Source organism: Trichosurus vulpecula, chromosome 1, assembly GCF_011100635.1.
Source record: "Trichosurus vulpecula isolate mTriVul1 chromosome 1, mTriVul1.pri, whole genome shotgun sequence".
NCBI lineage: Eukaryota > Metazoa > Chordata > Mammalia > Diprotodontia > Phalangeridae > Trichosurus > Trichosurus vulpecula.
In genome coordinates, this window is record NC_050573.1 from 405238354 (window position 1) to 405263863 (window position 25510).

The window sequence follows — 25510 nt, forward strand, 5'->3', positions numbered from 1 at the left end:
CTACCACATCTCTATCACCTGAGCTCTTCTCGTGATTCCCATCGCCACCATCTTAGTTCAAACTCTCATTACCTCTTGCCTTGTCTATTGCAATCACCTCCTAGTTGGTCTCCCTGGGTCTAGTCTCTCCCTGTTCTAATATATCCTCCACCTCTAGCTGCTAAATGATATCCGGAAGAGACCACGTTTGGCATTTAAAGCTCTGTATAACCTGATTCTGATGTACCTTTCCAGTCTTATAATTCAGTTTATTGATCCTCTTCATATACTTTTCAGCTAACCCAGCCTACTTGCTGTTCTTCACATACAACATTCCGTTTCCCCTCCCCTCTGCTCCTCTCCCCTTCTCACTCGAATTATTAGATTATAAGCCCCTATGACTTAACTTTTTTGTATCCCTAGTACTTAGCACATTGCCTGACATGTAGTAGGTGCTTAATACATATTTGTTGATTGACTCTCCAGACATTCTCTACTATGCCCCATGCCCTTCTTCACCCTAGAACTTTATTCTACTCCTGGACTTCACTCACTGGAAGTACCTTTCACCCCCATGGCCTATCTCTCAAATTGTCTGGTTCTTCCCAGAACCTCTATCTTAAGGAGAAGATGGCTCAGTTGACTGTCTTCATGTCATATTCTTCTCCAGGCTGCACTTTGACTCTCCTGGGCTCTCTCTACAATCCCCCTCCATCCTCCGTCTTCATGAACCTTTATCTCCTACCCACTTTAGCTCCCTTTAAAATATTATATTACTCTATTAGAGTAAGCTCCTTGAGGTCAAGTGCCTGGAACACATTGCTCAATAAATGTTTCTTGATTTGAGCACCAAGTCTATTCTAGAGTCATAAATGAAGAAGTGAGTTTAGCCTCAGAAACATTTAGAAATGCTACATTGCGCTATTCTTTGGATCCTTTCTGATTTCCTATTTTATGTCTTTGAAAAGCCTTTTTCTTTCAGATGAGGTAGGGGTGGGTAGCTAGTATAAACACACAGAAATAAGAACTAGACAAGTGCATGTGAATAGCACCAAAAAGGACTATAGGCTTTAGAGTGTGTGGGTAGGGAATACTATGTAATACATACCATAGACTGGAAAGGTAGAATAGAACTAGGTTACAAAGAGCTTCTAATGACAAACAGGAATTTTATATTTTATCCGAGAGGTAAGAAGGAACACTCATACTTTAGGAAAATCACCATGGCAGCTCTTTGGATGATGCATTGGAATTGGGAAAGACTAGAGTCATGAAGACCAATTAAGAAGTTATTATGACAGTTCAGGTGAGAGATGATAAAGAACTGAATCAGGCATGACTGTGAGATTAGAATAGATTCTAGAAATATTGTTTAGAAACGAAGTTGCGGCGATTGTCTGCTTATATAGGCTAAATAAAAGTGAGATGATGATGATAACTGACATTGATCTGGCACTTTAAAATTTGTAAAGTGCATTTCTGCATATTATTATGTCAACAACCCTGGAAAGTAAGTACTGTTCTTATTTCAATTTGATAGATGGAAAAACTACCACTGAGAGAGGTTAAACGATTTGCCCAAGGTCACATGGCTAATGAGTGTCTGAGGATGGATTGGAATTTTGATTTTCCTGATCCCCGGTCACTCTATTCATTATGCCTTTAGTGCCAGTAAGATGACTATGAGATTACAAACTTGGATAAACAGAAGGACGATGCTATCTTCTACAGACATAAGAGTATTCAGAAGGGAAGAAATTTTTGTGGAGAATATAAGAAATTCTTTTTGGAGACATGCTGAGTTTGAGATGTATTTAGGACATTCATTTTAAAAGATAGTTATTACCGGTTTCCTCTGTGCCTTCGCAATAAGGATTTAGGTACGTAATGACATAATTTGGAGCATCTTATCACATTCTTCTTAAGATTTCCTAAATCTTTGTCCTCTGCAATAGATGTTGTATAATCTGTAATCATCTTCATAATTATCTATTTTCTTATGCTTATCATAAGCATTACAAAGGAAATTTTCCATAATACTCATTTGTCTTGTTTCCATTGAGAACTTGATGAAACCTTTTGGTTGCCCTCTCTGAGGAGAACCTATAAACTTTTCTTCCATTTGGAGGCAAATTCTTAGTGTCCTTTCAAGTAAAGATGTCAATATAGGTGTCATTCAGTCTTTTTTCGGGGGTGTGGGGGGAAGGCAGGGCAACTGGGGTTAATTGACTTGCCCAAGGTCACACAGCTAGTAAGTGTGTCAAGTGTCTGAGGCCACATTTGAACTCAGGTCCTCCTGACTCTAGGGCTGGTACTCTACTCACTGCACTATCTAGCCCCTGTCATTCAATTTCTAAGGCTATGTATCACCTTGCTGGTATTTGGACAAAAACCTTGTGTTTAAGGGACTAGTGGTTAAAATTGGGTTTGTTCCCTGTTGGAAAGCTGTGTTATTACTAGTCTCTTTTGCCCCATTTTTGGCCACTCCACTTCCATCACTGCAGGAATAGATAGAGGCCACACAATTATGAGAACTACTTACCTTTTTATCTCTTCTATAGATTGCAGTGACCAAAATGTCATCAACTGGTGGCTGGTCGTCTTCTGATAACCCACCATCTCCTTAATGAGCTAAGATCACCCTCATGTTGTAGGCATAGTCTATTGCTAGACCATAGGTGAAGCCTTTACAGATTTATTCAGGAGCTCATACCTTGCTCCACTTATATGGCCTTCGAGATCCAAGGTTTATTCACCCCCATGCCAAAATGAACCATCAAAATAGGATTTTTTTTTTATGGAGCAAGATTAAATTTAATAGAGACAAATGCATAGCCCCACATTTGGGTTCAAAAATCATCTGTACCACTACAGGATATGCAAATGATAGAATTATAGAAAAGTACAAAAAGGACCCTAGAGGCTGTTAGTTCATCTAGATATGTGGCTAGAATGTAGTTCATCTGAAATGGCTGAGCCTTGGAGAGGACAGAAAACTGAATAGGATTCAAGGTTGTGATACGTAGCTTAAAAAGCTATTGCAATCAGGAGTTGAATTAATAGAAGGAAATAGTTTATAAATAAGAAATTGATAGTTCCACCATACCATGTCCTCATCAGGCCACATCTAGATGTCCTATTTTGAGTATCATATATTAATAAGCTACAGTGAATCCATATGGCATGTATATGTGTGTCTTTGTCATTGTATAGCTCATAAGACCTCACTATTGTGCTTTTGCTCATTAATATCAGTTGATATCAATTAACCAGACTCAATTAGCTTTTAGAAAGCAATTTTCTAAGGTGGTATATATAGTAAGAATACCTGGCAAAAATCAATCAAACAAAAAAATCTCCCTCTAAGTTTGTAACACTCTCATCGCTACTTACAGAGCTGTAGTCCTAGCTCTGACCTTAATTTGCTGTGAGATTTTGGGATAGTTATTTAATCTCCTGGTCAGGGAGGTGGCTCAGGTAATGTAGTCAGAAAGGCCTGAGTTCAAATCTGGCATCAGCCACTTACTAACTGTGTGACCCTGGGAAAGTCACTTACCCCTGTTTCCCTCAGTTTTGTCATCTATAAAATGAGCTGGAGAAGGAAATGGCAAAACTACTCTAGTATCTTTACCAGGAAAACCCCAAACAGGCTCAGGAAGAGTCACACATTACTGAAATGACTGAATACTAAGAACATCTAAACTGCCTGGCCTAAGTTTTCTCACCTGTAAATTTAGAGAAATTAACTAGATGATCCCAAAGTATCCTTACACCCCAATGAGATACATGTCTTTGGTTGATCTTCCACTCTTTTCCTATGCTCAATAAATCATACTGTGCAGACATCCAGTTTGCTCTGCTGAAACAAACAACTTGAAAAGAAAAGCATCCCAGAGATCCCATAAAATGTTTATTAAAATTCCCGTAAAAATGCACTTGATAGTCACTTAAGATGAAGCAATTATATGATGGGCTTAGCTCGGAGAATTGGCTGATGCTTTGCTGCTGTTACTGCCACCACTGGCTGCTGCTAACATTATTTGCGTCTGGGATTATTGGGCCTGTGGTTATGATCCTTTGCCAGCGGAAGTTGTGAAAGTTTCTCAGCATCCCAGTCGCAATGGAACACTCTTGTCTGCCTTGAGATGCCTTGTTCTTGACTCAGGCACAGGAGCTCATGCTCCAACAGCAATAACATGTCAACTCACTTCCTTCCCTTCCTTTCCCTTTCCAGTTGTCTGCCTGGTTTGTTACACATAGAATAGTCACTTTGGGGGAAAAGAAATCTTTTTCCAACCAATTCTTGTCCAAGTTTGGTTGAGAAGAAGCCATGCTGAATGAGAACACATGTTCCTTTCTCTTTCCCTTCAGGGAACTGGGCTTCAATTCTTCCCCCCACCCACTACACAGCTAATAGGGACAGTATGCTTCCTTCTTTATGCTGACAGCTACATTTTTTGAGTCCTGATCTTGGGGGGTCATTTGAATGGTCAGGTTAATTTAATATCTCAGGATAACTTAATATTTGCTAAGTCCTCACTCAGTGCCAGTCATTGTGCTGGACTCTAGGACTACCCGTACAAAGAAAGCAACAATCCTTATTCACAAGCAGCTTATGTTTTATTGGGGAAATAAATGCATATAAAATATTTATATAGAATCAATATATAGGAAATAAAAAGATATTTTGGGAGGGAGAGATATGAGGTAGTTTGGGAGGCCACAAGAAGTTGGAGGGGAAAGATCAGGAAAGATTTCATGTAGAAGGTAGTACTTGAGCTGAGTCATGAAGGAAAAAAGGAACTCTATGAGAAGGAAGAAGAGACAGACAGGAGGGAGTGCTTTACAGTTTGTAAAGCTTTTCTCTCATGGCAAACCTGTGAGGTAGAGCCATATGGACCACCAAAAGGAAGGGAGGAAAGAGAATTTTATTATCATGAGGTGATCATAGAATATCTGTTTCTAGGGAAATATACAGCTACTGATATATGAAAGAAGATGAATACGCAGCCCAGTGTCCTTCACTGGGAGCCATTTGACAAGGGATTTAGTTTTCGACTCTGCCACTAGCTAACTGTGTGACCTTAGGCAAGTCATTCAACATATATGAATCTTTGTTCTTTAACTAAATGAGGTTGTTGGCTTATATGATTCCAAAGGCAACTTCTGGTTCTGAATTGTAATACAGCTAATCAGAAATATAGGTTGATTATCTAGTAGGATGGAGGGATAATCAATGGATAGCCTACATGCTTCAAGGATGACCTCATGGTGGCAGGAAAATTTGAGGAGGGCCCCAGCGCATGAGAATGACCTCTTGCTGTGAACTCAGGGGAGGACATGGAAAAAAGTCATGTAGTATGAATATTAATGGATTCATTGTTATATGCATCATTTCCTTTATTGATGAGTTGTTTATTGAGCTTAGAAATAACTCATTCAGAATTTTCTCAAGTTTCCAATTTTATGGTTTCAGTTTGTAATCAAAATAGCTTTGATTTTAAGATCAGTCTTCTACCACTCATCCTTCTAAACATCCCACATAATATCTGAGAAGTATTTTCTTGAAGAATTTAGCTACTACTAAAAGCAAGCTTAAAATAATTTTTTAAATCATTTTAATTTATCACTTGGCAACATACAGCCATAGAGAGTCTATATCTACAAATAATAATGTGTAGTTTCCTTTCTCATACAAATTATAAAGCAACCTATGAAGACATCTGCTTGTGGTAGACAGAGCTCTGAAGACCATTAGAAAGGTCTTCAATTAAAAAATAAGAAGGGAAGAAGACAAGGACTGTATGTATATTGGTTGTGTGAGCCTTGACTAATGTAAACACCAGTCAATTTTGTGCTTGTGGAGAAGCACACTTGTTTTTCTTTGGGTACAACCATTTTTAAATATTGACTCTTTTCCTGTCTTCCAACCAAGAAATAAAAAGATCCCTCAAATGTAGAACAACCAGAGGTGTTTGTTCACCCAAGGCAAAACCAGACTGAATCAGATCATTGAGGCATGGGGTAGGCCCTCCCCTGTAAGGATGACAAGATTGGGAGTCAGGAAGAGCTGGGTTCAAGTCTTACCTCTCATATATATTATCTGAAAGACCACGGCCAAGTAATTTAACCTTCAATGAACTAGGCAACTCCCTAAGAATATAAATAGAAAATAGGTTGCCAGTCTCCTTAGGTGGCAAGAGTTTCTAACAGGAGAATAACCTAAACTGGTGAAATAACAGGTCCAGACCAAAACCAAAAAAGATATATAGTTGGACAAGTTAGGCCCCAACCTTTTCTTTCCTCAAAAGAAGTGCTTATAGCACTTGTATTATCTGAAGAATTTCCCCAGAAGAGATTCAGGTTTGGGAACAGGAATGACTAATGCCCATATGCCCACCTTACTTCAAAGTACATGTAAATGGTTGCCTGTGAAGGGAAGCATTTGATCTCTGCATTTGCAGTATATTGAAGTACATTTATGTTTACTCTCCTAGGAGTGGAAAGAGTGTAGACTAGACCACCAGAGATGTAGCTTTTGGTGCTAGCGCTGCACTTCTGTGACCTTGGACAAGTTACTTGAACATTTTCAAGTTCTCATTTCATCATCTGTAAAGTGATCCTCCAACTTTAAAATTCTATGATAATCTTCCTTTGGTTATTTTCGATGTATCAACAGAAACACAAATGACAATGTTTCTATCCAATAGATCCCAGCCAATTGGGAATCCTCAAACGACTAGGTTTTGTCAGGGGAGCAAAGTGGAGGACAAGTGTAGCATTCTCCATTTTTAGGAACAGGAGGAAAATTGTAAGAAATCAAATCCACTTAAAGGATTCATAAAAATAAATAAATGATAAATAAATAGATGAATGCATTGATAAGTAAATATAAAGTATATAAACATATATATTTATATATGAAGATAAAGTAAATTCCAAGTTATGTTCTAGAAGTTTCTCAATGTCAGCTCTATTTCCTACAATCTCCAGTCCTATATAGTATGTATTGATGTTCATAATACTGAACCTGAAGCATTGCAACATTTTCAGTCAACAAAGAAAAACAAGACTATGTTGAATCTACTTGGTTCCCTGGTAAGGCAGGGCAAAGAACTAATGCTTAAGAAAGATTTCCAAAAATATGTGTTGACGCAGAAAGGGCATTCTGGTGAAATTTTAGATAATTTCAACCAATTCCCATTTTGCTTCTGTTTTCTTTACCTAGGAAAATGATCTCCAGCCTAAAAATTTGAAACCAAAGCTGTAGTGGTAAGAGTCACCTAGCAATGAACTTAAGTCATTATGTCCAAGCAAACTACACTGCAGAATGTAGGGAGGGAGAAAAGAAGGAGGAACATTTTGTGGTTGTGATTGCTGAACTGTTATCAATAGGTCTTGAATTATGGCAAGCTGTAGAAGTTTCAAAGCCTTAGAAGTGGACAGACATCTTGAAGTTCAAGAAAAGATATTTCCAAATGTAGGAAAGCAGCCTTAACCTTTATTAGGGTTGTTATTCTGCAGCTGGCACAATGGATCACTGATAGCCCTAGGGTCCAAACAAACAATCCTTTTATTAAAACATTCCAATGCCATCATCAGGTAAAAGCAGTTCCCAAGGTGGTTAAAAGCACTTTAAAAAAGAGAGAAAAAACCAGATAAAAGACATAAGGGAGGAGATAAAAAGCAGTTGGGAAGGAGATTGCCTAGAATTTGAGGAGCTCACTGCCAAAGTCCTAAAAACAACTTTTGTAACATCTCGTAATATTTTGTAACATCTTGGCCAAAGGTCCCATAGCTGGGTCTAACATCAATCACATGGGGGCAAAGTTAGCCCAAACTGCCCCAGATTTGTATTACAATTTACATGTTTCCAATAGTTCCAGCTAGTTTTATGGAGGTATGTGTGCATGGAGGGTGTGTGTGTGTGTGTGTGTGTGTGTGTGTTTATAGAAGTGCTGACTCTTACCTTTCCAGTTCCACAAGGATACTGGTATATCAACAATCCAGCTAGCTGCTTCTGTGGGGGTGTAAGATCCACCAACAACCAGCACCCAGAAAGCTGCCAACACAGGTCCTTTTGATCTGCTTTACTTAAGGAAAGCAACATTAAGGGGTTAACAATCTTACTTTAATCCAGTATACGAATAACACCCACTTAGTTCAGGGGAAAAAGCCAGCAGCCTGAATTACAGACCAATTACAATTCGTAGTTATCAACATCTGGGTGTACCACCGGAGAGCTGGCCCAGAGTCACATACCACTCCTGCTGTGGCCAGGGCCACAAGACCCTGACCTCACCCAAGCTGGGCGTGGAGAAGTTCCCCACCCTCAATATCACATCAGATACAAATCAATGGCCCACAATTGTCTCAGTAGTGAGAAATACAAAAACATCCCACTTTATCTGCCCCATTCAAACAAAGGCCAGAATCATTAAAGGTCAACAGCAAAAAGTCCCACCTTAATTACTATTTATTACAACTGGTCTACAGCAACACTGATAAAATTAATCAATAAGTATTTCTTAATCACCTAATATGTGATAGTCATTATGCTAGTAAATGGGGATACAGGGACAAAAATGAATCCACCTTTTTCCTTTAGGAGCTTATATCTTATTAAGCTATATAATATATGCACATATAATTATATACAAAAGATATGCAAAATGAATACAAGGCAGTTTTATAAGGAAGTTGAGGAAGGATCAGGAAAGGTTTCATAGAGAAGGTTGTATTTGAGCTGAATCTTGAAGAAAAGAAGAGATTTCATCAATCAGATGTGAGTTGAGAGTGTGTTCTATGTATGGGGGACAGCAAGAGCAATAGAATAGAGATGAAAGGTGGGGTGTCAACTCTAGTTTGGTTGGACTGTTGAGTAGAGGAAGATGGATATAGTACAAAAAGGCTGAAAAGGGAGAGTGGGACCACGTCGTAAAATCTCTAAATGCCAAACAGATATATTCTCTTTGATTTTAGAGGAAATATGGTGCTGTTGGAGTTCTTTGAGTAGGGCAGTGAAATGGTCAGAATTGTGCTTTAAGAAGATCACTTCATCACTTTTGTGGAAGATGAATTGGAGAGGGGAGAAATTTTGTCCAGGTGATAAAAATTTGAAATAAATAGTAACTATAGCTAGTAAGAAGATGCAATTCAAGAGATATGGAGTTAGAAATGTCAAGGCATGACAATTGACTGGATCTGCGGGGTTAGGAAGAGTGAGGAGTAGAGAATAATACTGAGGTTGTGAACCTGGGTAACTGGAAGGATCATGGTGCCCTTGACAGGAATAGAGATGTCTGGAAGAAGGATGGGTTTAGGGAGAACAATAATGAGTTCTGACAATAATGTATTGAGGAAACTACTCGGGCATGCTTAGAAAGGGAAAATATTTTTTACTACAAGACTCTATTGGTTGATTAAGGACAAGTCGTGTATGACTAACCTCATTTCCCTTCATGGCAGGGTTACTCCACTAGCTTCAACTGAATGTGGTGGACAGAGTCTATCTGGATTTGGGCAAGACATTTAACAGTCATTTGATAAATCTTTACGGACCATTTTCAAATCAGGTGTTGTGTAGACACGTCTCCCCATCTTGAACTTTGTTCAGCGGATTTTTTTTAGTATAAATGTTTTTTAAAGTTTTCTCCTGATGTAATTTGCTTTTCTAACTTAGACAAAAGTTACAGGTAGAAAGAACATTGGAATCCAGCTACACTCCTGATTCAGGTGATTTGGGGCAGTGGCTCTAAAGAAGGTTGTTGAGACCTATTTGTAGATGGAGGTGAGGCTGGGGCTCCAAGGTCAGCCACCATCTGAGCACAAAGAGGAATAATCATGTGCCTCCTGCAAGGTAAAATGGAAGGGCTGGTGACTCATGACTGTTGTTGAAACACTGGAATTCTTTGCAACTAAGGGAGAGCAGTGTGGTGTGGTGGATTGATGGTAAGTGTTAAAGTCAAGAACTGGGTCCAAATCTTGCCTGTGACACACATTGTATAACCCTAGGCAAGTGATTTAACTTTTCAGTGATGTGGACAATTTTATAATCCTACAATTCCAAAATACTGGGAAGTTTGCATTAGTAGAGAGGGTTTCCTCACAGGGAATTTGATACACAGATGAATTCATGGATCCATGTCAAAGAAAAAGAAATGCTTTACTGTTTTAAGCTATTATTGTGTGCATAACTTCCAGCATGTAATTAAAAAAAAGCAAATGGACTTTCAATGAACAGCCTGATTTCATCCAAATGATTTCCTGTAATAATAACAAATGACAGGGAAATACACAAAGAGCGAAGGAATGACTATTGCTTTATAATGAAGCTTTCCACTCACTTGCTTGGTGTTATCTGAATTCTGCTAATGCTAAAAGAGATCTCACTGTCTGTCTGGACTAGCTTTATGGCCATGCCAGGTCACCAGCCTATCAGATACACATCTAGCTATGCAGCTTCACCGAAGTAAAAATAAATAGACATTTTAAATGGGAAAGTCCATTGTGAGTCTTTGTTCTTTTAAAGTTTATTAACATCATAAGTTTATAACATCATAAACCTTGGCCACCTTCAAATGCAGACCTCATTGCCCTCAACCATCTTCAGACTTTGCATGCCAGCTTACTCAGAGACGTTTATCCCACTGGTATGTGGCAATGCTTTGGATTTCATCTGACCTGTATTTTAAGAATCTCAAAACACTGACTCATGAAGAATCAGGTCAGAAAATGTCAAGCAGGAAAGGATTCTTTGAACCTTTCTGGTTGGGTTGACTTCATTTTTGGGTGTCCTTTCAAAAGTCCTTGGATGCCTCCCTCCCTCAATCATAGCAGTGGCATTGACAAGAGACTCAGTTTTCTTTCCTTCTTTAAAATAATAATCACAAATAAAGTACAAAGCACATCCAGCCTCACAGAATCACCACAGCTGCTCTGGATTAGTTAGTTTACTTAGTCTACCCTGCTGCTTTCAGACCCATTCTCTACTCACATTGGCCTGAGAGGGAGCTCCTGAGAACTTTTTTAGAGCATCAGTGGAATCCTGCTTCATCATCTTCTTTGACAACCAACTTCACCCACAGTTGATTGAGAGATAATTCCTTTCTCTAGCAATGGGCACTTCATTGATTTCAAACTGATCAACTATAGGACTTTTTATTGAGATGTCATAGGAATGAGGTTCTTTTTGAGTGTTGAGCTCAGCAAAGGCTAAGCTGAAGTTACAATATGGGATTCTATCAAATGTAGAAGCAAGCAAGAAAAACCATAAAGGGTTTTCTCTTAATTAAATTTCCTCATGCAAATGCCACAGAGGTAAATTATTATTTTAAAAAATTCATTATTTATTTTAAAAATTCCTTAAAATTTTTTTTTGATTTCCAAATTCTCTCCCTCCCATCAAGCCCCTCCCCCATCCACCGAGAAGGCAAGCAATATAATAACAATTGTACATGTGAAATCATGTAAAACATATTTCCATGTTAGCCCAGCTGCAGAAAAAAGCAAGAAAAAACAGAGAAACAGAAAATTATACTTCAATTTGCACTCAGAGTTCATCATTTCTCTCTCTGGAGGTGGAAAGCATTTTTCATCATGAGTCCTTTGGAATTGTCTTGAATCAGAGTAGCTAGGTCTTTCACAGTTGATCATCATTACAATATTGTTACTGTGTGCAATGTTACTGTACTGTTATTGTGTACAATGATCTGCTTCTGCTTCTTTCAATTTACATCTGTTCATATAAGTCTTCCTTGGTTTGTCTGAAACTGTCCCACTCGTCATTTTTTACAGCATTCCATCATAATCATATACTACAACTTGTTCAGCCAATTCTCCAATTGATGGGCATCCCTTCAGTTTCTAATTTTTACCATCACATAAAGAGCTGCTATAAATATTTGTGTATATATATATATATATATATATATATATACATATATATATATAGGTCTTTTTCCTTTTTTAAAATCTCTTTGGGATACAGATCTAGCAGTAGTATTGCTGGGTCAAAGGCTATATGAACAGTTTATAATGGTCAATTTTTAATAAATCAATAAGCACTTTTTGTGTACCAGGATCTGTGCTAGACACTGAAAATATAATTTTCAAAGTGAAATAGTCTCTGCTATCAAGGATCAGTGGGGTAGTCACATCATAAACATATTTAAATGCATATTTGCATACATTCTAATACATATACACACATACACATACATACACCACACACATATGTAATTTAAATATGTGGATGTTGTATCCCCCACTAGAATGTAAAAATGTGTACAAAAAGCTAGTAGCTTTCGATATGGAATATAGGCAGGGTCAAACACAAGGACTGGAATAAAGAAGACCTGAACTCACATAGTGACTCAGATACTTACTAGCTCTACAGCTCTGGGTCACTTTTTTCTCATTTGGGAAAATGGGGGTAATAATACAACCAGGTGCCAATTAATATGAATGATGAAATAATCAATCCCTTGAAGTGGTAGAATTATTTAAATTCATACTGCCTATTTCCGTTGGGCTAGAAACAATGAGCATGTCTTACAGAACTGTAACTTGGAATAATGCACATTTGATTACATGAGCACTTCAAGGTATTCATTATTCACACTAATCTGAGCAGATCCAATGGCATTTCTCAATCCTCATTCTTCTCTTTCTCTCTGCAGCCTTTGACACTTCTGATTACTCTTTTCTCCTTGATATTCAGTCTCTTGAGGTTTTGGGGACAGCACTGTCTCCTGGTTTTCCTCCTACCTATCAGACCACTTCTCAATCCCTTTTGCTGGATGCCTGTCCAGATCATACCCTCTGACCCAAGGCATTCCACAGAGTTCTATCCCAGAGTCTCTTCTCTTCTTCCTCTATATTGCTGATGATTTTCAAATCTACCTATCCTGCCTTAACCTTTCTGCTGACCTCCAGTCTCACTTTACCAGTGCCTTTCAAATATCTCAAGCTAGATGTTCAGTAGATAGCTTAAACCCAACATGTTCAAGATGGAATTTATTATTTCCCCCTGAACTTCCTCCATCTTACCTTCCCTATTACTATAAAGGGCATCGCCATCCCCCTAGTTCCTTAGCCTCACAACCTAGATGTCATCCTTAGTGCCTTATTTCTCATCACCTTATCCAGTCTATTGTCAAAACTATCAATATAACCTTTGCAACTACTCTTGAATATACACTCTCCTTTCCTCTGACACTGACTAACATTATGCTGGTGCAGGATCTCATTATCTCACACCTAGACTATTGCAGTAGCCTGATAGTGAGTCTACCTGCCTCAAGTCTCTCCCAAACATCAATCGATCCTCCATTCAGCCACAAAAGTGAATTTCCTAAAGCACATATCGAATTATGTCATCCCACCACCACACAAACTCCAGTGGCTCCCTATCACTTCTACAATCAAATACAAAATCCTCTGTTAGGCATTCAATGTCCTTTATAACCTATCACCTTCCTACCTTTTAAGTCTTTTTATACCTTACTCCCTGACACGTACTCTTCAATCCAGTGACAATGGCCTCTTTGCTCTTCCAAGAACAAGACACTCCATCTCTTGGCACCAGGCATTTTCTTTGGTTTTATCTCATTTCTCTCCCTTCTCATCTCTGCCTACTGCCTTCCCTGGCTTCCTTATATCCCAAATAAAATCCCATTTTCTATAGAAAACTTTTCCCAATCGTTAATTTGAGGGCCTTCCCTCTCTTAATTATTTCTTCTTTATCTGGTATATACCTTATTGGTACATAATTGTTTGCTTGTTCCCCCCACCCCCATCAGATTGTGAGCTCCTTTAGGAACGGAATGTTTTTGCCTCTTGTTGTATCCCCAAAGCACTTTCTCTCCCTCCCTCCCTCCCTCTCTCTCTCTCTCTCTCTCTCTCTCTCTCTCTCTCTCTCTCTCTCTCTCTCTCCTTCCCTCTCTGTCTCCTTCTCTCCCTTCCTTCCTCTCCACCCCCCCATATCTCTCTCTCTCTCTCTTCCCCCAACCCCCACCTCCAGTTCCCTCTACCTGCATTGTGGGTGAACCATGATCTTTACCCTCTGTAGACAGCAAAAAGGAGAAGCCAGAAAAAGGAGCAGAAAAAACAGTGGTTGAAAAGAATGACTAGATCAATGTCAGTCACTCAGTCAATACACATTTGTTAAGTATTTACTATGTGCCAGGGTCAGCTAGGGGGCGCCATAGCCCACAGAGTGCTGTGCCTGGAGTCAGGAAGACTCACTTTCCTGAGTTCAAATCTGGCCTCAGACATCTACTACCTGTGTGACTCTGAGCAAGTCACTGTTTGCCTCAGTTTCTTCATCTGTCAAATAAGCTGGAGGAGGAAACGTTGAACTGCTCCGGCATCTCTGCCAAGAAAACTCCAATGGGGCCTCAAAGAGTTGGACAGAAGTGAAATGACCAAGCAGCGACAACTATGCGCCCAGCCTCATGCTAAGGGATGAGGAGGCAGATATAAATAAAGACAAAACAGGCCTGCCCCAGGAGCTGACCATCCAACGAAGGAAGAAAATACAAAAAAGAAGTTATAAGGTACAGGGAGTGAGAATGGAAAAGTCCAAAGAAGGCCAAAAGCAGTGGAGCTGGTGGTAAATGGGGAGAAGATTACTGAGGCCCGGACTTAAGTAGAGGCCTGGGGCCCAAGACTCCATTCGGAGAGTCCAGTCAGAGTGGCAGAGGGTACTTTTGAGAGGTGAAGCAGAGTCAATCGATGAGATTTCCAATGATGGGTTTCCTGATGAAGGAATGATGGCGAGATCCAAAGAAGGCCAAAAGCAGTGGAGCTGGTGTTAAATGAGAGGAGACTATGTTGAATCTTCTCCTTAAGTAGAGGCCCTGGACTCCATGGCTTTGCCAGTTTTAAAGATGTGAATAGTCAAAGGAAGCTATCCCCACCCGTGTGGGAGGGAAAGCAGAGGTCTCCATGTTAGGCACTCTGGACATTCTCCATAGTCCCCTCAAGAGCACCTCCATATCAGACAAATTTTATATGCCCAGATAAACCTGGCTCATATGTTTTCCCTTGTTTGAAATTTGCCATCCCAGGCAAATAGGCAAGGATGCATTTATATTTTTTTAAAACACAGTCCTCTTTCCAAACTGAATTTAGTTTTCTATGGTCTCTGAAGAGGAATATGAAATATCCTGTCACTTGCTTCACCAGTGCCATATAGCAAAATCTCAAGACAGCCAATGTTATACTATCGTATGCAATCCTACTTGGACAGAGGAAAATTATAATTATCTCCCACTACAAAGTTTTGCAGATTCACAAAACAAGGAACATTTCAAAAAGTTCTCCAAATAAGCTAACAAAATGAGAAACATTTAACAGTTTACCAAATACTTCTGCTTGTGTAGCCTTTCTCAATCCACAAGCACAAGAGAGAGCTTTCCAGGCTATGTGGAGGTCTCCCTACAGGGATTCGGAACCTATGGTCAACTTGGCATTGTCTCTTTCTCAACACTCCTCTCATACTGGGAGAAATCTCTTCCAATGATTCCTTTAGTACATAACATCATCCACTGGAGTTTGCACATTCTGCTCAGGACACATTAAAATTAACCAGGGGTCCCTCTCTCGTAAGCCATTCCCATAGGTATGCAGGCTATTTCCTCTGGGTCCCTTATCCCAAAGGGCAGCTAGAATTTCCCCATGAATACTTCTACTTCTAGAGCAAGCCAAATAGAAATTTGAACCCATTTATCAGGACCAGAAGACAAATAGGATCAGTTAGAAAAGCAGCAAAGAATGTCAGCTACTTTTGGATTCAGACACAAGCATTCACAACCTGAGGCATTTTGCTTTCACAAAAGGCAGCCTAGGTCTGTCTAAATGCAAAAATAACACGAATGTTTCTACTAGACAGTAACCATATAGTGATTCAGATTTTTCTCACATTAAACTTAATATCAATATTTATGCAAGATGCAGTAATACAGCATATATCAATATGTCAAACCTTTTATAGAATCCAATAATCCAAACAGTATCAGTATTTAAAGTCAAACAATCAACAATTTAAAAGTATGTGAAATTATACAAACGGGACTGATTTGTGAGGGAACACACATTGAAAAAAATGATTATACATTTATACACCAACAGCACTTTTTTCTCCAAATTTCTTTAGGGTCTCACAATGTAGAGTTATTTAAAATCAAAAGTCCCAGGCAGAGAATCTCCTGAGGGGTTCCCACAAAAGCAAAAGGACCAATTTATCCTGGATGAGCTCATACACATATTGAAGAGGTTTTATAAAGGAATATACACTTCAAAAGGTATAATTACAGATCTACAAACTGCTTTACCAAATACATGAGAGGCATAATCCTCCTCCTCCCACCTTACACCACCTTAGTCTCTGGGGAAGTGAAGGGAATTAGGTCCATAGCTTAGCTCAGTTGCTACAGAGCACATTCCAGGTCCAAGACTTTTCAAGGCTTCCGTGCCAGAATGGCTGCTGCTGCACAGTCCTACGTGCAATTCTGCCTCCAAGGATAGTTTGAAAACCTGGATCTCATTAGGATCACCTTCAGCACCTGACACTGAAGAGGACAAACAACATAGAACAGAAACAAACACCACCAGGCCCACTTCTCAGGACTAAGGTAAAAGAGAGGGTCATAGGGAAGGAAGTCCTTCCCCTCTCACTGGCTCAGCTCATGGCACCTGCATTGTGAGTGAACCATGATTTTTACCCTTTAGATGCAGCAGGAAGGAGGGCCAAAAACAGTAGCAGCAGAAAGTGGCCAAAAGTGACTGGCCCAGTCTTGCCATTTTTAAAGGTGCAGGCAGCCAATTAAAGAAGGCTACCCCTACCCCCATGGTAGGGGACACAGAGGCCTCCATGTTAGACCCTTTAGACATGCTCCAAAGGCCCCTTGGGGATATCTCCCTGTTAGGCTAATTGGTCATTTCCAGATAAGCTGAGGTTACAACCACCTTTTCTTCCTTACTATCCACTCCTTCCCCATCCCCTGACAATCTGGCTCCCATCTCCATAATTCAACTGAAACTGCCTTCCTTGCAGTATATACCACAACAGTCAGTTATCTCTTCAACATTGTCTTCCCTTTCTTTGGTACCACTCTCTTCTGGCTTTCTTCTATTTCTTTGATGAATCTTTTTGAATTTCCATCCCTGGTTCCTCCTCCTCCTCCCATTCCCTTACTGTGGGCTGTCACTATAGCTCTGCTCTCCGCTCCCCTCCTCTTCTTTCTCTACCTTTCTCTACCTACTACCTCTTGGTAACTTCACCCACTTGGGATTTAGTTTTCACTTCAATACAGATGACTCTCAAATCTAAATCTCTAGCGCCTAATACAGATGACCCCCTTTTCCACATCTCCAACATTTGTCTCTCTGGTTCCATGTCTCTAGCTGTATACTGGACATCTTCACCTAGATATTCTGCTGATAACTCAAAATTGATACATTTAGAATTTGTTGGTCATTACTTTCTCCCCTAATGCTGCCCTTCTGTCTACCTTCCTTGCATCTATGTAAGACATTGGGCTAGATTACTAGAATTGGAGTCAGGAACACCTGAGTTCAAATTTGGCCTCAGACACTTCCTAGCTGTGTGACCCTGGGTCAGTCACTTAACCTTGGTCTGTCTCGGTTTTCTCAACTGTCAAATGGGGATAATAATAGCACCAAACTCCTAGGGTTCTTGCGAGGCTTAAATGTGATAATAACTATAAAGAGCTTAGCATAGTGCCTGGCACATAGGGCTTTATAAATGTTAGCTATTATTATTGTTATTGTTGTCTCTGTTGAAGATACCTCGTTACCCATATTTATCATCTTCAAATCATTGTGGACTCTTTTCTGTCCTTTAACCTTTATAACCAGTCAGCTGCCAAGTGCTGCCAATTCTGGTTTCACTATATTACTGGAATCGATCCCCATCCTCTTTATATAACCACCACCCCATTCAAGCTCTCATCACAGTTTTTTTTTATCTTGAACATTGCAATAGTCACTTTGATTCCCTCAGCTGAATGTGATCCCTTTCTCCCCAATCAGAGAAACATAGAATTTGAGAGTTTGAAGGGATCCCAGTGGCCATTTAGCCCAGCCCGTATGAGAAAGGAATCCCAATATAATATACCCATCAAGTGGTCACCCAGCCTGTATTTAAAAACCTCTAAGGAGAAAGAACTCACCACCTCTTGAAGAAGCCCATTCCTCTTTGGGACAACTCTAATTGGGGAGTTTTCCCCAACATTAAGCCTAAATTGGCCCCTTTGTAAATTCTACCCATTCATTATTCCTGGCTTTGCCCTCTGGGGCTAGATGGAACAAATTTAATTCTTCCTCTGCTTGACAGCCCTTAAAATACTTGAAGCTGGCTATCATCCCGCCTCTCTTCCTCAGTCCTGAATCTTCTTTTCTCTAGGCTAATGTTCTGAGTTCCTTCAGATAATTCTTATTTGTTAGGGACTCTAGGTCCATTAGCATCCTTGTTGCCCCCACTCTGGACACTCTCCAGTGTATAAATGTCCTTCTTGAACCCTGATGCTCAGAAATGAACACAGTATTCCAGATGGGGTGTAATGAACGCAGGCTACAACGGGGCTTTCCCTTCCATATTCCTCATAACTATTGGTCCTAATGCAGTTCAAGATCAGAATAGTTTTGTTTTTCCCCCACGGTCGCATCACACTGCTGACTCCTAGTGAGCTGATGGTTCACTTTTAAGAATGATGATGACGATGACGATGACGATGACGATGATGATGATGATGATGACGATGATGACAATGATGACGATGATGATGATGACGATGACGATGATGATGACGACGATGATGATGATGATGATGATGACGACGATGATGATGATGATGATGACGACGATGATGATGATGATGACGATGATGACGATGACGATGACGATGATGATGACGATGATGATGATGACGATGACGATGATGATGACGATGATGACGATGGTGATGATAAGTAACATTTATATAGAGCTTATTATGTACCGTCACTGTGCTATGCACTTTTGCAATGATTATTTCATTTGATCCTCAGGACAACCCTGGGAGGTAGTTGCCGCTGTTATTCCCATTTTACAGATGAGGAAACCAAGGCAGACAGAGGTTAATTGACTTGCCTAGTGTCACAAAGCTAGCAAGTGTCTGAGGGCAAAAGTGAGCTCGTATTTTCCTCACTACAAGGCCAATAATCTATCCACTGAGCCACCTGGCTACTTTTTCAAAGCATCTGCTGTCTAACCATGCTTCTTGTACTTCACTTAATCTCTCCTCCTCTCTCTGTGACATTTCCTATTTCCTTATTACATTCTAACATATTATCTGTACTTATTTTTCTACAGGTTTCAACCCTGTAATAGATTTTAAGCTTCTTGAGAACAGGATTGGTTTCATTTTAACATCCCCAGTGCAAAGTGCTACTTTTTTTTTTTTGTCAAGCTTTTTATTTAATGTTACAAAAAATTATCTAGTCAAACAGACCAAAGCCCATGTCATCATCGGACTCCTCAGATTCTTCCTTTTCTGCTTCCCCTTTCTTCTTCTCCTCAGCTGGGGCAGCTGTGCTAGCAGGAGCAGCCCCTCCAGCAGGGGCAGCACCACCAGCTGCTGGGGCAGGTCCACCAACTCCTACATTGCAGATGAGGCTTGCAATGTTTACATTGGACAGGGCCTTTGCAAATAATCCAGGCCGGAATGGTTCAACATTTACACCTGCTGCTTTAATGAGGGCATTGATTTTATCCTCCGTGACCGTAACCTCATCGTCGTGAAGGATGAGGGCGGAGTAGATGCAAGCGAGCTCGGAGAAGGCCATTTCAGCGGATAGACGAGGAGACTTGTTTGTAGTGGTGCTAGTTGCCGGCTGAAGTGAGGGGTCACCCCAACGCGGCCTTAGCTTCCGAAGAAGAACCGAGCACCTTACAGACAACTGAAGAGCAGCCAAAGTGCTACTTTTAATAAACTGCTTAAGGCCAAGTTATTTCTGCCTCCTTTTGTTGGTCAAATCTAAAATTTCTTAATTTGAGAAGATTCCTTGGAAAAAAAATAGTTGTCCTGCTTAAGTTACAGGTATGACTTAAACACTTCCTTGGGGAAATCCATTTGAATGGTGGTCAGAAAGTACTTTATAGCTCTGACAAAGAAGAAAGTAGAGTAACATTGCCTTCAGTTCTGCAAATCAAATTCTTGGTGGAATGATAGGCCCTACATCATATGGAAACATGCGAACTAGACTTTAAGAGAGTCCAGAAAAGATGTTGCACTTTACGAGACTTTTAAATTTCCATTTTTGAATTTCTCTTGCATTAATAAATATTCTGAGCATCTACTTCCCAATGGAAAGTCAGTTCTTTCAGAAGATTATCACAAAAGGCTCCAGCAGAGAATGGGTGAATTTTAGCCAATGGATGTCACTGTTGCTCCACAAAATGATCACAAAAGACTGATTGCATTAGAACATTTATGAGTAAGTGTGCACTGCATCCTTGTGACAAGCAGGAAGCTAATGAAAATTATAAAATTAATCACCTATCAATCATGAAATAATTAATATATTGAGTTCTGGGCTAACTACTTTTGGGAAATTAAAGGTAAAAGACTTAGTTCTTACCCTCAAGGAACTTACAAATGAAAGATAACAATACAAAATGGCACATACTAAGTGCCCAAGGAGTGCTATAGTCACCAACTGGAAGTCTGTGGCATGGTAAAAAAAGCATAAGATTTGCAGTGAGAGGTCATGGGTTCAAATCTCAGTTCTGTTACATACTACCTATGTGGCCTTTGACAAATCACTTCACTGATGTTTTATTATCTTCTTTGTAAATTAAAAGGATTTGACAAGGAGATGATTGTGAGAAACAAAAGAAAGAATTCTGTTTCTTCCACAGGATTAAAAGTACTCCCAGCTTTAAGTGAGAACAGGGTGGAAGTCAGAGGTGACTGGTTCTAATCAGAGCTGTGACCTAGCAGGACCAGGCTTCTGATCAGGTAAAAGGTTAGAAGCTTGTAGGCATGTTTAGTGAGCTGTTTGAGGGGGGCCATATCGAGTAAGAGAACATGAAGTGGGCAGTTCAGGAGGTTGCATCTAGCCAACGGAGAGCAAGAGGGGAAATTCGAATTGGGAACAGCATAAAAAGTGTTGCATTTGTCTGAGCAAGCTTACTCTCCTTTTGGGAGGTACCCATTCACTAGGAAAGTAAAATAAACGTAAAATAAAATGAGAACTTTCCTAGCTTCAGGAGTATTGTTCTTTTTAAGAGTGAGTTGCTTCTCAGGATGACCACTCAGGTCTCTTCAATAAATCCTATGATTCAGTGACAAGTTCTGTAGGAGTTAAATGGAGGGAGAGATAAATCCCTAAGGGCTTGGCTGATAAGGGAAGATTTCCTGGAGAAAATTAGGCCCTTAAGAATAGGCAAAATTCAGAGAGATTAAAAGAAAAGGACTGGGATGGGGTGTTCAAGATAGAGGAAATAGCTTGAATAAAGGCTTGCTGGTAGGACAATTCAAAGTGTATCCTGGGGACAATTTGGCTGGAGACAAGAGTTTATATTTTGCAGCAATTCCAGAAGTGTAATTGGGAATGTCCAGGGATCCTGGGTCTGTGAGGTCAACACTATTGTCACAATAATACCAAGATATTTTAATTTCTAATATGGTAAATATCAATAGATAGAACTCACAAATACTAATGCTCTTTCTCGAGTCTGCAGTAGAAAGAAAAAAGACTTAGAGTCAGGATGACCCTAGTTCTAATCCTGACTCAGACACTTACTATCTTTTTGACCATGGGCAAATCACTTTACCTCTCTTTGCCTCAGTTTCAGCCTCTGTAAAATGGGCATAATAATAGCCCCTACCTTACAGGGCTGTTGGGAAGGTCAAATGAGATAGTAAATGTGAAACACTTGGCAAACCTTAAAAAACCACATAAATACAAGTTGCTATTATTACCTATTATTAATTTTAAAGATTGTAAGTGGTTCCTGAGACCAAAAAGGTGGAGAGCTGGTCTATGAGGAGCAGGACTGAGAGACTACTTGGAGACCCCATGGTTGAGTGCCTTCAATGACTCACAATGCTTCAACATCCTGTAAGAGACAGTGTGACCTGGACAGAAAACCTCTGCATTTGAGGTCATGAGGGATCTGGCTTTGAATCTCTACTCTTTCAATTACTAGTTACGTGACCATGGGCAAATAATATAACCTGATTTTGGTACCAACTCCTCATCTATAAAATGGAAATAAGGCTTCCTAGAATAATTACCTCAGGGATTGCTGAGAAGTTCCAGTGAGATGATGCATGCAAAATGTAATTTAAAAACCAATCAAACTAATGCATTAGCAGCATTGAATGTATTATTATCTCAGAGAGTAAAGTCACCTATTGTTATTATTACCAGGACGATGATGATTATAATGATGCATTCAGAATATCCTTAAAGGATTGAGTGAATTCAATTCTTCTCTAGCATGACTTTTTGCCTTGCCTTTCATAAAAATTAAGGTGAAATTCAACGAATATTTCCTCTGGGTCCTACCGCATCTTGCAGGTAGGCCATTATGGAGGAGAGATAGACAGAGGGAGAAAGTGAAAGAAATAAGGAGAAAGATACAGACAGAAACAGAGAGACAAAGAGCTTGTATGCAAAGATGGTCCTCCACTTCACATCCTTCTAGCAATCCCTAACAAACTAAAGGACCAAATCTACAAACTAAAAATACGAAATTGTAATACTAAAAATTTCATTTCAACTGAATTTTGCTTATGATCACAGCACTTGCAAAAAATAAATGAATAGGATGATATTCATAGTCTGAAAATGAAACAAGTCATCCAGGAAGTTATGTGAAAAAGATATTTGAATGGAATTTTAGGGGATTAAAAGGAAAATAAACTTTGGGCAAGAAAGGGAAAAAAAAATGTTACAACAGTGGGACAAAAGGAATTAAAGTAGATGATCTTGCTTTTTTCAACTGTTCAGGTTTTGAATGTCTTAAAAGCCTTAAAAGCAACTTGCATTTCATATTCTCTTAGGTCTAGGTGGGTTAATTTATTGAGTTAAAAAACATATTAATAAGGTCAAATGTAGGTTCAGTCCATGAGATCCACACAATTTCTTGCTCTTTTTAAAATTTTTATTCTAATTCATTATTTTTCATTGTGCAAAAATCCCCCATATTTGGCATACACAGACTTTCTAATTTGATTCCTAAGATTTCTTTTATCTGTTGAATAGCTAAGCTTTTCCTACCTATCCATGGTTGCAGTAGATATAACATTTCATTATCTTCTAACTTTTGCAGAAGGAAATTTTGAACATTTAGATCGGTGATTCATCCATAACTTATTTTGTGGGTGATGTGACTTAGAGATGATATCCCATTTTATGTAACATAATGATCAATTTTTCTCATTGATTTTCCCCTTTTATTTTGTATTTTTGAATCTATCAAAATAGTCTAATGTATACCTTCAGTTTTAGTTTTGAATGATATAATTTACTCCATTAATCTATTTTCTAATGTTTATCCTAAAGGTATGATAATTATGGATCTATTAATAGTCAGTCCAATTAAGACTTTTGGGGCACACAGCTTTCTATTAACATCTCATCCTTTTATTCTTCAATATGTATTTTCAATATGCTTTTATAAAATTCTGAGCAGTATCAATTGGTATTTCCCTTGATAACTAATTAAATATATAAATTGACTTCCATCATTATTCTTTTGATTTGGTTTAGTCATGATCAGTGAATATTTCTTCAAATATTTAATAATTTCAATTTTATAATAATTTTTAAAATCAACTACATTGAGAATAGTTAATACTTGAATACTTGGTACCTTTTATAATTGGAAATAGCATTCCCATTTTTATCAATTTATTCTGCCTTTCTTTTTAGTTTGTTGTTATTGAAAAAAATAAACAACACATCAATTTATTCTGCCTATTTTTAGTCATACATAGAAACACTTACTACCCTTTTGGTTTTATGTTGTATGATTTTACATACAATACTCACTGTTTCAGTTAACTTTTAGCGATATCTCTTAGGTTTACTAAATAATCCATCATATCATTTGCAAATAGAAATATTTAGCATTCTCTTTACTGATGCTCATTCCCTTAATTTATGCGCCTACCTTATTGCCAAAAGTTTATAGCCATAGTTATATAGTATTCATAAAACTATAGAAAATTTCCTTAATTGGAGGGTTATTGACCTTTTTGTGCCATGGACCTCTGTGGCAATCTCGTAAAGACTTTTCAGAATAATGTTTTTACATGTATGTAATCAAATATACCACATTTCCAAGAAAGCCTGTCATATTGAAATACAGTTATCAAAATATTTTTTAAAAAAGTAAGTTCATGGACTCCAGGTTAAGAATCCCTGCTCTAACGTATTGACACACTTTTCTATGATTATTACCATGTGTTCTGGAAGGCTATGCAATGACACATAGAAGTTTCTATCATGCTAAAAGGAATTTAAGTATGGACCTAGTCACACTTAGGCCATGCTTAGGCCTGCTTAGCCAAGTAGAGAGAGGCTTAATACCAGTAGTCTAGCCATTTGTTGATTAATCCTTTGCATAAGTCAACTCATAACTCCAAGAAAAATACAAAACTGCCTTCAGTCTTTTGTGACCCCTCTTTTGCTTTTGTAGTGATGGTGACAGAGCGGTAGAAAAGGTGTGAGAGAGTTTTAAGATCACATAGATTCTAGATCATGTGTAAATTTTAACTTAACTATTGTTTCCTAAATTGAGTTTCTTAAGACTTTGATGAAGAGAGAAGTGAGAGAACCAAGAGAACACTGTACACATGGTACAATGACCAACTTTGATTGACTTAGCTCTTCTCAGCAATACAATGATCCAAGACAATTCCGCAAGACTCATGATAGGAAATGTTATTCACAATCAGAGAAAGAATTATGGTGTCTAAATGCAGATAGAAGAATACTATAGTCACTTTTTGGTCTGTTTTTTCCCTTCTGTTCTGTTTCTTCTTTCACGATATGACCAATGTGAGAATATGTTTAACATGATTGCACATGTATAACCTATATCAGATTGCTTGCCATCTTGGAGAGGAGGAATGGGAAGGAGGGAGAGAAAAATGTTATTTAAAATGTTATTTAAAAAAATGAATATTGAAACCTATCTTCATAAATAATTGGAAAGAATAAAATATTATTTACAAAAAGAAAAAAAAATTGAGTTCCTTACCCAATGGCCAGCACATAACATGCTAATGGAAGACCTGAATCAGATCAATCTTCACATTCTTGTTGTAAATTAAATTAGAAGACAAAAGGAAGGCTGATGTAGAATATTTCTTGGAGAAGCAAATGAGGGCTTGGCAGAGCAAGTGCTTTCATTTTGCTTAGACCTTGTGGCTAGAACTTGGTGCAATGTGTGGAAACTATTGGTAGGGAGAATCTTCAGTTCAATTTAAGGAAGAATTTCCTAGTGATT

General features: G+C 38.8%; 1 protein-coding gene across 1 annotated transcript; it reads right to left on the minus strand.

The window, feature by feature from the left end:
* Positions 1-19454: 19454 nt before the first annotated feature.
* Positions 19455-19845, minus strand: LOC118834025 (60S acidic ribosomal protein P1-like). The gene has a single exon (XM_036741466.1). It carries the CDS (start codon positions 19828-19830, stop codon positions 19483-19485), a length of 348 nt encoding a protein of 115 aa, XP_036597361.1. The 5' UTR covers positions 19831-19845; the 3' UTR covers positions 19455-19482.
* Between the last annotated feature and the right edge of the window lie 5665 nt (positions 19846-25510).

Bases quoted from the DNA above. Each gene is read 5' to 3' on its own strand.
- LOC118834025 (XM_036741466.1), bottom strand. From the start codon at position 19,830: ATGGCCTTCTCCGAGCTCGCTTGCATCTACTCCGCCCTCATCCTTCAC.